Source organism: Ahaetulla prasina, chromosome 5, assembly GCF_028640845.1.
Source record: "Ahaetulla prasina isolate Xishuangbanna chromosome 5, ASM2864084v1, whole genome shotgun sequence".
Classification (NCBI taxonomy): domain Eukaryota; kingdom Metazoa; phylum Chordata; class Lepidosauria; order Squamata; family Colubridae; genus Ahaetulla; species Ahaetulla prasina.
The window spans coordinates 22,780,883-22,795,555 of NC_080543.1; the positions used below are offsets into that span (position 1 = coordinate 22,780,883).

Sequence of the window (14,673 nt, forward strand, 5' to 3'; positions counted from 1 at the left end):
CTAGAACTGTGTTGGCTTCTTTGGCAACTGCTGCACACTGTTGGCTGATATATAAATAGTTGTCTACTAGGACTCGAAGAATCCTCTCACAGTTACTACTATTGAGCAAGGGACCATATATACTGTACTTGTGCATTTTGGAGGAGTTTTTTTGCCTAAATATAGAACCTTCCTTTTTTCATCATTTAATTTCATTTTGATAGATAGCACCCAATCCTCAAGTCAATCAAGATCCTTCTATATCTTAAGCCTATATCTTCTGGAGTGTTGGCTATTCCTGCCAGCTTGGTGTCATATGCAAATTTGATGAGTTCCCCATCTATCTCTTCGTCCAAATGATTGATGAAAATGTTGAAGAATACTGGGCCTAAAACAGAGCTGTGGGGTACTCCACTGCATACTTCCCTCCATGTGGATGTAGTTCCATTGAGGACTACACACTGAGTGCGGTTGGTCAGCCAGTTATGAATCCATGTGGTGGTAATGCTGTCTAACCCACATTTTTCTACTTTATCCAGTTGTAGGTTATGGTCTCAAATGCAAGTAAATTATATCGACAGTATTCCTCTGGTCCACAAAGAAAGGCATTGATTTCTGACTCCCTTTGGGGCAGCAAAATAATACAATAGGATCAAACCCAACTTTTACTTTTGCATAGTAGTATAAACTAGCCATTTCTATGAAGCAAGCCTGTCTAATCAGTAAAACCCAACATCAAATTTCCTTTTTTTTTCTCTAACTCAAGCCCAAAGTCCAGAAGCAGTTTCCAAGTAGAAACAAAAGTCATGTGTTTTTTTCTTTAATCAAAGCAATCCATTTATCCATCTCTGCTAACTCCATCAACTTTTGCAGCCATTTATCCATTTTGGGAATCAAAGTATCCTTCCATTTTTGTGCATAAAGTAATCTTCCTACTGTCAACTTACAGTATATATGTCAACATACATAACACCAAAGCTCCAATTTTTCCTCTTCCATTAAATCCATTTCTTTCTTTCTTTCTTTCCTTCCTTCCTTCCTTCCTTCCTTCCTTTCCTTTCCTTTCCTTTCCTTTCCTTTTCTTTTCTTTCTTTTTATTAAATTCAGTAAACTACTGAATGTTTTTGCTGGAAAAGAAGAGAAAAATGGTGTAAAATATCCTGGAAAACTTGCACATTTTCAAAACTAAGCCCATTAAGTTCTTAGTTTTGAAAAAAAATACACGTTTATGTATTTAATATTTTTTTTCTTCTTATCTCATGTAGTAGTGGTTCCTCTTATATAGGAGACGTGATGGCACAGTGGTTAGAATATAGTATTGCGGCTAATTCAGCTCAGTGCCAGGAGTTTGATCCTCACAGGCTCAAAGTTGACGCAGCCTTCCATCCTTCTGAGGTCAGTAAAATGAGGACCCAGATTGTTGGGGACAATCTTGCTCTAGAGGTATGGTGTCTATACAGGTCCTCCGGAAGAGTTAACCAAGAAATTCGATTAACTCTACATTTACTGTCTTTCAGTTTTGAAATGGATTATCTAGGCGGATCTAAAAACTAACTGCTCAAACTACGTTTTTTAAACAAGTTGCTGAAACTAATTGCTGAAATGATTTCTAAAAATTAACTGTAAGTATAAATTGCTTAACTATCTCATGATGAAAGTAATAATCTCATGGAAACTTACTTTTATCATGATAAGTCATATTTAGTGTAGCCTATGACCTGAGAACATGTCCTAATGTCTTGTTCCAAGAATCATTGTGTTTGGATTGTATCAACTTCTGCAAAAAAAACAGCCTCGCAATTGTATTAGCCATGAAGAGTAGACAATCACCAAAAAATTTTGATGGCAAGTGAAGAGGGTGAAGAAGTACGTGGGGCCAGGAGTGTGTGGTGTTATTTTGCTAACAAGGGATGGGAAGGGGAAGGATTGAAAAGTATTTTTTTTATGATACAAAAAAGCAAAGGAAAGTCTGCTTTTATTTCTTAAACAAGAGTCATTAATGTGCAAACCAATCCTCTTGGATCTTCCTCAAGCACTTTGTCTTTCTGCATTCTTTAACTGTTCAACAAACTTCAGTACACTGGAGTACTTAAAGTATAGCTTTGAGCAGTGGTGGGATTCAGCCAGTTCTCACCTATTCGGGAGAACCGGTTGTTAACTTTCTAAGCAGTTTGGAGAACCAGTTGTTGGAAGAAATCTTATTTTGTTTTTTCCCATTTTACAGGGCTAATCCTGTAAGGCAGGCATGAAGGAAACATTCTGATGTTTCTAGCCTAATCTTTATTGCCCTGCTTACATAAACTGCCTCTCTGGTTAACCCTTATTACATTGTAACAGCTAAGGCGAAGCACCCATCAATGTAAGTGATGTTGAGTTGGCCACACCCACATGGTCACATGACTACCGAGCCACACTTATCCAGCTGGTCATTAGGGCAGAGAACTGGTTGTTAAATTATTTGAATCCCATCACTGGCTTTGAGGAATCGCTTGCCTCAGAGTCTTGCTTGGTTGGGATTGTTACTTGGAACCCTGACACCTACCTTAGTTTCTAAACTCACTATGGCCTCAGCCACCCTCTTTGCATTATTTATCTCCTTGTTCTCCAGACTCAAATGTCAAATTTTGTCAAACTATGTTTTAAAAGTACACCCAATAATTCCCCAAATTAAAAAGGTGCTGTGCATTGGTCAAAATTGTTTCCAAAAATATGGGAGTGAAAAGTTTCTTCCATCTTTTTTATTTCTTTATGATAATGCTTTATGTTATATTGTCCTGAGGTTTGGTCCTCAAAATGACAGACAGTAATTCTTCTGATTTTCAGTACTTGTGACTGGAGTAATTAATATGCAAACTTATTCTCTTGGATCTTCCTCAACCATTTTGTCTTGAAGTTGAAAGATTATGATTATGTACCGTATATCTAAATAATATTAGTGGTAGTACTGTGTTTAAAATATATTGACCCAGACAATACGCTGTTCCCCAAGCATTTATGGATGTTAAAGAATAAACTATTTAAAAAACCTATTTAAAAAACATAATAAAATAATAATGGCCTGGATTGATTGTAAGAAAGCATTTGATTCTGTTCCACACAGCTGGATTCAGAAACGCTTAGACATTTTGGAATGCTGAATATCTAACTTACAGTAGATACTATAAATACCACACACAGACTAGCGCACACTCTGCTAGAGAGAAGTTCCCTGAAGATGGGCTCCAGCACAAGTCTGAAAGTTTGGAAGACAAAAACCTCTGTCCCAGAGACCAACCCAGATTGGATCTTTCAATTTCATCCTGGGACACATATATTCGGCAGCAAAAATAACTGGGAACATCAAGTTGACAAAGTCCTTGAAAATGAATCATGCAGAAGAACTTCTATGCATACAAGAGTATATTTGTAGGTGTTAAAGATATAAATACATGTATATGTATCAACCATTAACAACAGTAAAAAACCACATCATTGAGTGCTGTGTCATCAGCTATGCCCTGTGCATCCTCTACCCTTGTTCTCATCCCACATATACCATTTGAGGGGCAGCTCTCACTCCATGGGCCAAAATCACCCCTTGCAGTGCCCAAGCCTTTCAAGTTAGCACCATCACTGCATTTGAACTCGATGTTGTTAGCTGCTGTATCATCATTCAGTCCTTGACGTGGTTCCACTCTCAGAGAAAAAGAAGCCAGGTAGCCTTTCTCGCAGAATAGTTTTCTGGTCCACTTTCCCCACCTGCCAAAAAAGACAAAGATAGATAAGCATCTTTTAGTGTCTAAATTGAATACTTGTCATCAATCCAAGAGATTCAGGCATAATGGCTAAAATCTTGGGCTAGGAACCAAGTTAAAGTCTACTTTTTGCCATCATTGCCTAATTCTGGGTCAAAATTTGATACTCAACCTAATTCTTTGGTGCTATTGTTAAAAAAAAAAGTGAAGAAAAAGTGTCTTTTGCAGGGGTGAAATCTAAAAATTTTCTCTACCGGTTCTGTGGGCATGGCTTAATTGGTGGGCATGGCTTGGTGGTCAGGTGACCCAGTGGGCGTGGCTTGGTGGTCAAGTGACTGAATGGGCATGGCCAATAATAATAAATAATAAAAATAATAAACAAAGTATACAAAACTTGGGAGTACACCAGTCTACCTTCTTTAAAAATAGAGGCACCGGTCTTCTAATTGCCTTTTTTGGGGAGGCACCGGTCTTCTAATTGCCTTTTTTGGGGAGGCACCGGTCTACCTTCTTTAAAAATAGAGGCATCGGTCTACCAATTGCCTTTTTTTGGGGAGCACCTGGGTTTACCTTCTTTAAAAATAGAGGCACCGGTCTACTATCTGCCTACAGCACTGATCAGCTCTAGTGCGGCCCTTTGAAGCACCGCAGCAGTCATTTAAGGCCGTTTGCAGCTATATCACCACTGAGAGCTTCAGGGACAGAGAAGAGGAACAGTGAGGCGTGGGCAGTGGTGGTGGGGGGCAGGGATTTTTACTACTACCCGCCCCCATCGCTACTGGATTGCACGATCCGTCCGAACCGGGAGCATTTCACCCCTGGTCTTTTGGCATCTGGCATAAACTGCTAGGAAAAATGGGATATAGAATTCTTCCCTTGACCTCTTTCCCAAGACTTCTCCTAATCCATGTCGTGTTCAGAATCCATTACAGCAGAGCTTTCTCATACCGAAAATTGTCTTACAGTATTCTAACCACCATTTCCCCTGAAATGGAAAACCTTTTCCTTCTATTACCCTTGAATGAATGAATTACCCACTAGTGAAGAAGTGAGTCATTATTCAGCTAGCAAGTCCCCTGTGGAAATTCAGTGCCTGATTTTCTTATTGGAAGTCTGAGTTCTATCTCAGTTTCCCTTGTTACTTTACACCTGGCGTTCCACAGGAAAACAGAATTCTTCCTCTAGCTGCCATGTGGCCCTTCTCCATGTTCTATTTGGGGAAAGAGGATTGTGCAATAAAGAAAGTTGAATCAACATCTCATATGTCCAATGCTGTCCCTATCCTGTCCTAATTTGAGGCACTTTGATTGCCGATTGATTTGCAATCAAATAATCTGATAAATAGGTAAAAGGTATTACAAACGATACACAGTTACTGTTGACTAGGAATCTGGAGAAAGCCTAGAAGGTGTGTACATGCAGAGGTTTCCATCATCCCTACAAACTTATTAAGTCATGGAAAGTCACCAGGCGAACACACAATGTCCTGAGACACCCGAGAATCTCCAGTGTCCTTAAGAAACCACCCAAAAGTACAAAAACTATCAAGAATATCTCTAGCTAATTTTGAATTAAAATGAGAATTGCCCACAAGTATTTGAAGGGCTGAAATGCAAAAAAGGGGAAGGTTTCTACAAGAGGATACAAGAAATAATGAATTTAAATTATGCAGATTTTCCTAATCGCAAAAGAAACAGGAATGGGCCACTTTGCTTGAGAGATTGTAGACTCTTTCACTGTAAACAGTGATTTAAACAGATATTGGATGGCCAGGGAATTGAATCTCAGTTTTTAGATAGTCATGGTGCTCTTGAATAAGGCTTAGATCCCAAGGTCCATTTCTCAATGCTAGGAGAGAACTATCTCTCAAGTTGTTCCTAAGCTATGAAAAGACTCTTCAGCACCTTTGCTGCTTTCAGAAAAGGCCTATATTTCCATGCAATAAAGATTTTTCATTGCACATACTTACCGCAGCAAGAATCACATTCGCAAAAAATTGGAAACAAAAAAATGTACCCTCAGACGAAACAGTAATTAGGAAAATTCTAGAATGCACAGAGATGAATAAAATGACTATGGATATATATATATATATGCAGGTTTTGGTATGTTTGGGTTTTTTCCCATGTAAGGTTGAAAGTATTTAGGCAACGTTTCAATGAGGTCTCACTCATCATCTTCAGGCTGGAGTTTTTGGCTTTCTTCTTATGTTCTTATATGTTGGAGTAATGCGATTATCCTACTATTGAGTAGTAAATAGAAATGATAGAATAGAGAACTACAAAAGCAAAAAACATAAGTCGTACGAAATGCTGTAAAATTACCATTTATGCTATGTAATGTTTAATACGTTCTGTCTTGACATGTCTTGTTTTTATACATGTGTGAGAGTTTTTTGCGTTGTTTTTAAAGACAAACTGCTTAATAAAAATTATTTTTTTAAAAAAAGATTTTTCAGTGGGAGTTAACTTGTTTATAAGTAGTATAAAGGCTCTTAATCAACTTTTAGCAGCTCAAGCAGCTCATAAGGTATACAAGGAAGATATAAAAGCAAACCAATGCAGGGGCTTTATTTGATTTTACCTCTGGACATTGAATATAGAATATCAGAGTTGGAAGGGACCTTGCAGGTCTTCTAGTAATAAGGAAGACAAATAGATTCATGAACTGTACAATGGGAGAAGTATGTGGGAGACTAAAGTCCACAAAGGGTTTTGTTGGAGTAAATGCATGCTAGGGAAGAACACATTAGTTACACCACTGCACAACTCAGGAATACAAAATCTCTCATCCATGTCTCAGCATCAGCAGGTCATTTAGAGGTCATCTCCTCTCCCAGTCTTCATGACAAGGAAATGAAATATGATAAGAAAATCAGTTACTCACGGTCCAACTCTAGACTCAATATCTGTGTCATCGTCACAGTACAAGCGGATTCCATTCAGACCTGTATGGTCAAAAGTCAAATCGCCTTTTTCCACCTAAGAAAATAGGACCTTGATAAAGTTCTAGATCAGCCTTTCTCCCCTTGCTGGCCTTCAGATTTCAATTCTCAGAAATGCCAAGATTTACCCATAAATATTGGAAAATGAATTGGATCAAGATTAGATCTACCACACAATATTCCACTCCAAATTTAATACACCAACACAATTACTTCTTGATTACCTTTCTTGAAAGATAAGCTGAAGAACTAATTTCAAGAGAATATTTATAAGTGAAGGAGCATCAGAAAAGTAAACTTTTACCTTCAGGGCAAAGCCCTTAGCATAGCCAGAAGAGCAAAACGAAATTGGACCCCATTCACCCCAGGTACCCCCATTTGGCACACTGAGCACGGACGAATGTTTTAGATTCGTATTCCACAGGCAGCAGGAAATAGTCAAGAGAAGAATAGTGCCGGCAGAGAGATCCATGGAAACCATCCTGCTTCTTGAAACAGAAAAGTCTTCAGAAATTGTAGCATCCTAGAAACCAGAAATCAGTCATAAAGTATCCGCAGTACCACCCTTATGAAATCATGCTTTTCAGTTCTTTCGTTTTGTGGCTTCCCATCACCTTTTATTCCAGGGAACTGCCTGGATTCGATCATTGCAGTTTTCCTGGTAAGATTTTACAAACGGTTTGTCGCTGCCTCCTTCTGCCTAGAGTTGAGATACCTAAGTCATGACTAGAGCACCAGTCAGTCCCCAGCCTGCTGTCATAACCAAACCTCCACAATTAGCAGCTTAGAGGATTTCTGGGTTATAGTAAGAAACCAGAAAGTGAGGTTAACAATAAACTCAAATACATAATTTTCTTAAACTTGCCAGAATCGTAATTCCTACAAAATCAGTCTGAGTTGCTGAGCTGATACTGAGAAAGCTATGCAGAAACACAATTTGTATTATTTCCATCATTTGTACAATTTGTTGCAAGCCAAAATGCGTACCATCCTTTCTGTTCATCTCCTTAAAGTAACAAAAAGGTGTAATTAGACAGGTGGTACAACTTTGATATTTGCCTTTTACATACAAACAGAATCTAACTTTGGAATGAGAGATGAAAGCAGAAAAAAAAAATGAAAGCTGGAAAAAAAATGAGGAATGAGCCCCTGAATGGAAGGAGTAAAAATAAATAAATAAGTAAGTAATTTTCCCGGCCCCTTTCATTGACTAAATCCTGCTTTGGGGCTCTATGAAAATGTCTAGAAATTCTAGAAGGTCAGTTTGCCTTCTGAGTCATGGGTTGTATTGGCCATCACTTTGTACATAGGGGAGATTGCCAAGCCAGCCACTTTGCTAGTGTGCCCATTAAATGTTTTCAACATTCAAAATTGTCACACCAAAAGATTGTCTTTTGCTCCCTTAATGTTTTTTCTCCTTTCTTACTCTGTAGCTTTTCTCTTTCACACTCTATAGACTCCTTAGCCTTGTCTTTTTCTTTGCTTTAATTTCTCAGTCTCTCCTTCCTTCTGAAATGCGAAAGGCGTCTCTCACTTTTATGTTCACACTAATACTTAGAGCAAGAACAAGTTAGTCATATTCCACTAAAACACTACCTGTATTTTCTACTCTTCCAAACAACTAGAGGTATGTAATTCTGACTTAATCTCCCCTGATCTCCTTTGATCTCTGTACTTAGAGCAAGAACAAGTTAGCCATATTCCACTAAAACCACCTGTATTTTCTACTCTTCTAAACAACTAGATGTATGTAATTCTGACTTAATCTCCCCTGATCTCCTTTGACTGCTCTCTGTAGCTATACTTACCGTCTTCCTGCAGTTAATTTTCCTACAGCCAGAGTGGGAAAGCCTTAAATGGAACTGTTTGTAGGCAGGACAGAAGTAGGGGCAGGGACATGAAACCTGAGCACCTTCGGTATCCTTCACTGGATGGAGCCAGGAAATTTAAAAAAAAAAAAAAGATTATGGTTGCTGTCTGAAAATAAGGTCAAATTTATTTGCATTTTATTTTAATCCACTGAATGCTTAGGTGATGCTTAATTTAATTATGTTTATTAAAGATGCTGAACTATAAAAACTATAAAAACAAGCTTTTCAGTAGCCATGGGCCACACTTTACATCAGGAAGAGGATTGATAAGCCCCATATTGAGCATGATAGTGGTGACGCTGATGGTGATGGTGATAAGGATGAGGATGAGGATGAAAAACGATTATTTGTGAAATAGAATCTAGATATATTTTTTAGAGTGTTGTTTATTGTAGATGTTTATTGTTTGGTATATTGTTAGAACTCAGACTATTAATTTCACTCACAAAATAGTACATAATGAGATTTTATATATTTCCACCCTTGAAATGATAGGAAGTCAAGATGCTAATTTTTAATAATTACTGTCAGAAGAGACTTGGGAATGATGGGAGGGGGCATGAATTACTTACTTCTGCAATAAGCTATAGTTTGTGCAGCACAACAGAAGTTTACATAGCGCTAACTGAAACAAACCATATTATGGATTACTGCCATGTAGCTCGCCAGCCATTTGAAAGAATCAATTTCTTTCTTTTTACTAAATTGAGCAAAACACACAATGTTGTACATGTGGCATTGAGGGAAGACAACATTATTAACCATGTGTCCATGCTAATCACATTATTGCATAGTCATTCCAAGAAGAGCTGCAGAGATGCAGCGGACTCAACAACTGTGAATGTGTGGAATGTGTTTTTGCTAGAAAACATTTTTTAAAATGTTTAAACTTTCACATTTTCAAAATTACAAACTCTCTTAGCCCATTAAGTTCTTAATTTTCAAAAATGTACCCATTTTTATTTAATAATTTGTTTATATTGATCTCACATAGTCTTGCCACCGTAACCATTCCATTCAACAATTTGCATAACAATATGTCTATGTGGGTCTTTTACTCCAGAAATGTTAACCAGGAAGTTCTACTGACTCTACATTTACTGTCTTTAAGTTTTGAAATTGATTATTTAGATGGATCTAAAACAAATGCTGAAACTGCTCAAAATATGCTTTTTAAACTGATTGCTGAAACTAATTTCTAAAGTGATTTCTGAAAATTAACTGTCAGAACAAATTGATGAACTATATCATAGTGAAATAATAATGCCATGGAAAGTTTTTCTAATCAGTTTTAGTCAATCTGCCATATTCAGTGTAACTTATGACCTGAAGAGAACATGTCCTAATGTCTTGTTCCAAGAATCATTGTGGTTGAATTGCATCGACTTCTGCAGAAAACAGCCTAGCAATGGTGTTAGAATAGAATAAAATAAAATAACAGAGTTGGAAGGGACCTTGGAGGTCTTCTAATCCAACCCCCTGCTTAGGCAGGAAACCCTACACCATCTCAGACAGATGGTTATCCAACATCTTCTTAAAAACTTCTAGTGTTGGAGCATTCACAACTTCTGGAAGCAAGTTCTTCCACTGATTAATTGTTCTAACTGTCAGGAAATTTCTTCTCAGTTCTAAGTTGTTTCTCTCCTTGATTAGTTTCCACCCATTGCTTCTTGTTCTACCCTCAGGTGCTTTGGAGAATAGTTTGGCTCCCTCTTCTTTGTGGCAACCCCTGAAATATTGGAACACAGCTATCATGTCTCCCCTAGTCCTTCTTTTCATTGAACTAGACATACCTAGCTCCTGCAACCATTCTTCATATGTTTTAGCCTCCAGTCCCCTAATCAACTTTTTTGCTCTTCTCTGCATGCTTTCTAGAGTTTCCACATCTTTTTTACATCGTGGCAACCAAAATGGGATGCAGTATTCCAAGTGTGGCCCTACCAAGGTATTATAAAATAGTATTAACACTTCACATGATCTTGATTCTATCCTTCTGTTTATGCAGCCTAGAACTGTGTTGAGTTTTTTGGCAACTGCTGCACACTGTTGGCTGATATATAAATGGTTGTCTACTAGGACTCGAAGAACCCTCTCACAGTTACTACTATTGAGCAAGGTACCATATATACTGTACTTGTGCATTTTGGAGGAATTTTTTTGCCTAAATGTAGAACCTTACTTTTTTCATCATTTAATTTCATTTTGATAGATAGCACCCAATCCTCAAGTCAATCAAGATCCTTCTATATCTTAAGCCTATCTTCTGGAGTGTTGGCTATTCCTGCCAGCTTGGTGTCATATGCAAATTTGATGAGTTCCCCATCTATCTCATCATCCAAATGGTTGATGAAAATGTTGAAGAACACTGGGCCTAAAACAGAGCCTTGGGGTACTCCACTGCATACTTCCCTTCATGTGGATGTAGTTCCATTGAGGACTACACGTTGAGTGCGGTTGGTCAGCCAGTTATGAATCCATGTAGTAGTAATGCTGTCTAACCTACATTTTTCTATTTTATTATCTATTCTTTTTATTAAATTGAGTATAATGTGGAATGTGTTTTTGCTAGAAAACATTCTCTAAATGTATAAAATGCCCTGGAAAACTTTCACATTTTCAAAACTGCAAACTCTCTTAGCCCATTAAGTTCTTCATTTTCAAAAATGTACCCATTTTTATTTAATATTTTTTTTAATATTTATCTCATATAGTAGCCATTCCGTTCAACAATTTGCATAACAATATGTCTATGTGGGTCTTTTTCTTCAGAAGAGTTAACGAAGAAATTCTACTGAAACTATGTTTACTGTCTTTATGTTTTGAAATGGATTATTTAGGTGGATCTAAAACAAATGCTGAAGCTAACTGCTCGAAATATGCTTTTTAAACTGATTGCTAAAACTAATTGCTGAAATGGTTTCTGAAAATTAACTGTTAGAACAAATTGCTGAACTATATCACAGTGAAATAATAATGCCACGGAAACTTTTTCTAATCAGTTTTAGTCAATCTGCCATATTCAGTGTAATTTATGACCTGAAGAGAACATGTCCTAAGGTCTCGTTCCAAGAATCATTGTGTCTGGATTGCATGGACCTCTGCAGAAAACAGCCTAGCAATGGTATTAATTAAGAAGAGTAGACAATCACCAAAACATTTTGATGGCAGGTGAGAAGAATTGATATGGAAAAACAAAAGTTATCTATCCCCTCATTCAAATCATTGATGAAGATAGTGAAGAATACTCCGCCTACAACAGAGCCTTGGGGTACTCCACTGCATACTTCTGCTGTAAATACAGTTCCATTGAGGACTGTAGATGCAGTTCCATTGAGGACTACATGTTAAGTGCGATTGGTCAGCCAGTTACAAATCCATCTGGTGGTAATGCTGTCTAACCTATATTTTTCTATTTTATGTAGTAGTAGGTTATGGTCTCCTTTATCAAATGCCTTACCGAAATCCAAGTAAATTATATCAACAGTATTCCTTTGGTCCACTAATTTTGTCACTTTGTTACAGAAGTATTAATCAAGAAGAGTAGACAATCACCAAAACATTTTGATGGCAAGAGATTCCCCACAAATTTAAAAAGGTGCTCCCCTAAAATCTCTCCAGTTATGTGAGTTGGTCAGGGTTGTTTTTTAAAACATTGGAGTGACCAGTTTTCTTTATCTTCCTCCTTTCTTTATTCTTTTTTCTTCCTTTAGGTTGTACTTTTCATGAGTTTTTATCATCAAAATGGCAGCAACTATGGATTTTCAGTAATTATAACTAGAATTGCCAAGTTGCTCCGAGATAACAAAAATGATTATAAAATAAATTCTAAGACTATGGAATAAGATTTAGATTATCTTCTTGTAGAATGAAAGCCACAAACCTTCCCCCTTTTCTGCATTTCAGCCCTGTTGTCTCCTAATTTTCTCTTTTGTAAACTAAACATACTCAATGACTCCAACCATTCCTCATATCTATTTCCCGTTAACATCATAACTGTTTTCTTCTGTACATTCAGTTCATCATTATTCTTCCAAAAATGGAATGCTCAGAACTAAATGCAATGTTCTTGGAGTGGCCAGACCAACAGACCATAAAGAGGGGTTATGACTTCTGATCTTGACCCAGTCCAAACCTTTTCAATTGTTTTAAAACTTATAATTTTTAGGTGCCCTATCATCATGTAGTCCTTTATGCTCTACCAAGTTGTCAATATATTCTACCATACTGAGACCTATCATTGAAATGTATCAGGAAATTACATTTGTTGCTTTACAGCAACTCTCCTATAACCTGGTTCAAGAGTAGAGATTAGTGCAAGAAAATATTCACTGATTGGCCACTTAGTTTCCAGGCTTAATACCGAGTTCATTGTTAATCTTAAGACTTTTGGCTTTCTAAGGGACATTTTTGGCAATTTGTCTAGCTATGGGACCTCTGTTTTTGGCAATATAGGGGGAGAGAATCTCCTGCATTGGGGACACAGTTATGAAATGCAGGCATCTCATTGTAAAATTTCTTAGTCTTTTAACTGTTGATTGATTTTAGTACTACATTTACAAACCAATTGCACACTTCAAATTTTATTAGCTGCTTGGAGTACTCACCAACATAATAAAACAAGGCAGAAAGCAAATAAATGAATATGCCAACCCATAAATAAGCAACTTTTGATCTTTCTGAACCTTGGTTGAGCCTCTTAGTGTTCTTCAAATATCTGCCCAAAAAAAGTAGAAAGAAAGAAAGAAAAGAAAAAAGAAAAACACTATGAAGAAAGTAAGAGGTATGCTGAATCTTTCCTCCATATTTCCTAACCTTAAATCAATAGGAAAGATTTGTGACAATCTAGCATAAAAGACCTCACCATGGGGGATTGTAGCCATATTCTGCCAAATGAATTTTTTATTTATTTATTTATTTATTTGTCACAACAGTATATATAAGCATAAGTATGAAAGTAACTATATAATATATATAAGCATATATATGAACATAAGTATGTGATAACTATATTAATTGGATATAATGAAAGGAAACAATAGGACAGGAACGGTAGGCACATTTGTGCTCTTATGCATGCCCCTTATAGACCTCTTAGGAATGGGGTGAGGTCAATAGTAGAGAGTTTTTGGTTAAAGCTTTGGGGATTTTGAGAAGAGAACACAGAGTCAGGTAATGTGTTCCAAGCACTAATAACTCTGTTACAGAAGTCATATTTTCTGCAATCAAGATTGAAATGGTTAACATTGAGTTTAAATCTATTGTTTGCTCTTGTATTGTTATGATTGAAGCTGAAGTAGTCTTCAGCAGGAAGGACATTGCAATAGATGATTCTATGAGTTAAACACAGGTCCTGTCGAAGGCGGCGGAGTTCTAAGTTTTCTAAATTCAAGATTTCAAGTCTGGTGGCATAAGGTATTTTGTTGTATTCAGAGGAGTGGAGAACTCTTCTTGTAAAATATTTCTGGACCCGTTCAATTGTATTGATGTCTGAAATGTGGTATGGGTTCCAGACAGGCGAGCTGTATTCAAGAATTGGTCTAGCAAATGTTTTATAAGCTCTGGTTAGCAGTGTAGTGTTTCTGGAGAAGAAGCTACATAAGATTAGGTTTACAACTCTTAAAGCCTTTTTTGTGATGTAGTTGCAGTGGGCTTTGGCACTTAGATCATTGGATATGAAAACTCCAAGGTCTTTAACAGGGTGGGGGTCATCTGTAAGGTAATGTCCATCGAGTTTGTATTTAGTGTTTAGATTCTTTTTTCCAATGTGTAAGACAGAGTATTTGCTGGTTGAGATTTGGATTTGCCAAGTTTTTGACCATTCTGACACAAAGTCAAGGTCTTTCTGAAGGGTAGCTGTATTGTTGGTAGTGTTAAATATTTTGACATTGTCAGCGAAGAGAACACAATTACTTTTAATATGGTCACAGAGATCATAATGTATAATATAAAGAGTGTTGGTCCAAGAACACTGCCTTAGGGAACGCCGCTATTGACAGGAACAGGATTTGATATGGCACTGTGTATTTTGACTACTTGTTGTCTGTTAGACAGGAACGCTGTTATCCAATTGTGAAGGGGTCCGGAGAAGCTGTAGGATTTTAGTTTTAGGAGAAGTTTGTCATGTACCACTGAGTCAAAAGCTTTA

General features: G+C 37.1%; 1 protein-coding gene across 1 annotated transcript; it reads right to left on the reverse strand.

Annotated features, from left to right (window-relative positions):
• Positions 1 to 3,425: 3,425 nt before the first annotated feature.
• Positions 3,426 to 7,138, reverse strand: LOC131199404 (vitelline membrane outer layer protein 1-like). The gene is made up of 3 exons (XM_058185154.1): positions 6,962 to 7,138; positions 6,600 to 6,694; positions 3,426 to 3,717 (listed from the first exon to the last, which is right to left on the reverse strand). The coding sequence occupies exons 1-3, from the start codon at positions 7,136 to 7,138 to the stop codon at positions 3,426 to 3,428; spliced, it is 564 nt and encodes a 187-aa protein (XP_058041137.1).
• Positions 7,139 to 14,673: the final 7,535 nt, after the last annotated feature.

What these genes read in the sequence shown, in the direction of transcription:
- LOC131199404 (XM_058185154.1), bottom strand. Translation starts at nt 7,138, where the DNA reads ATGGTTTCCATGGATCTCTCTGCCGGCACTATTCTTCTCTTGACTATT. An exon ending in CTAAGGGCTTTGCCCTGAAG is followed by an intron (nt 6,695 to 6,961) that starts GTAAAAGTTTAC and finishes CTATTTTCTTAG; the next exon opens with GTGGAAAAAGGCGATTTGAC. An exon ending in ATTGAGTCTAGAGTTGGACC is followed by an intron (nt 3,718 to 6,599) that starts GTGAGTAACTGA and finishes CTTTTTTGGCAG; the next exon opens with GTGGGGAAAGTGGACCAGAA.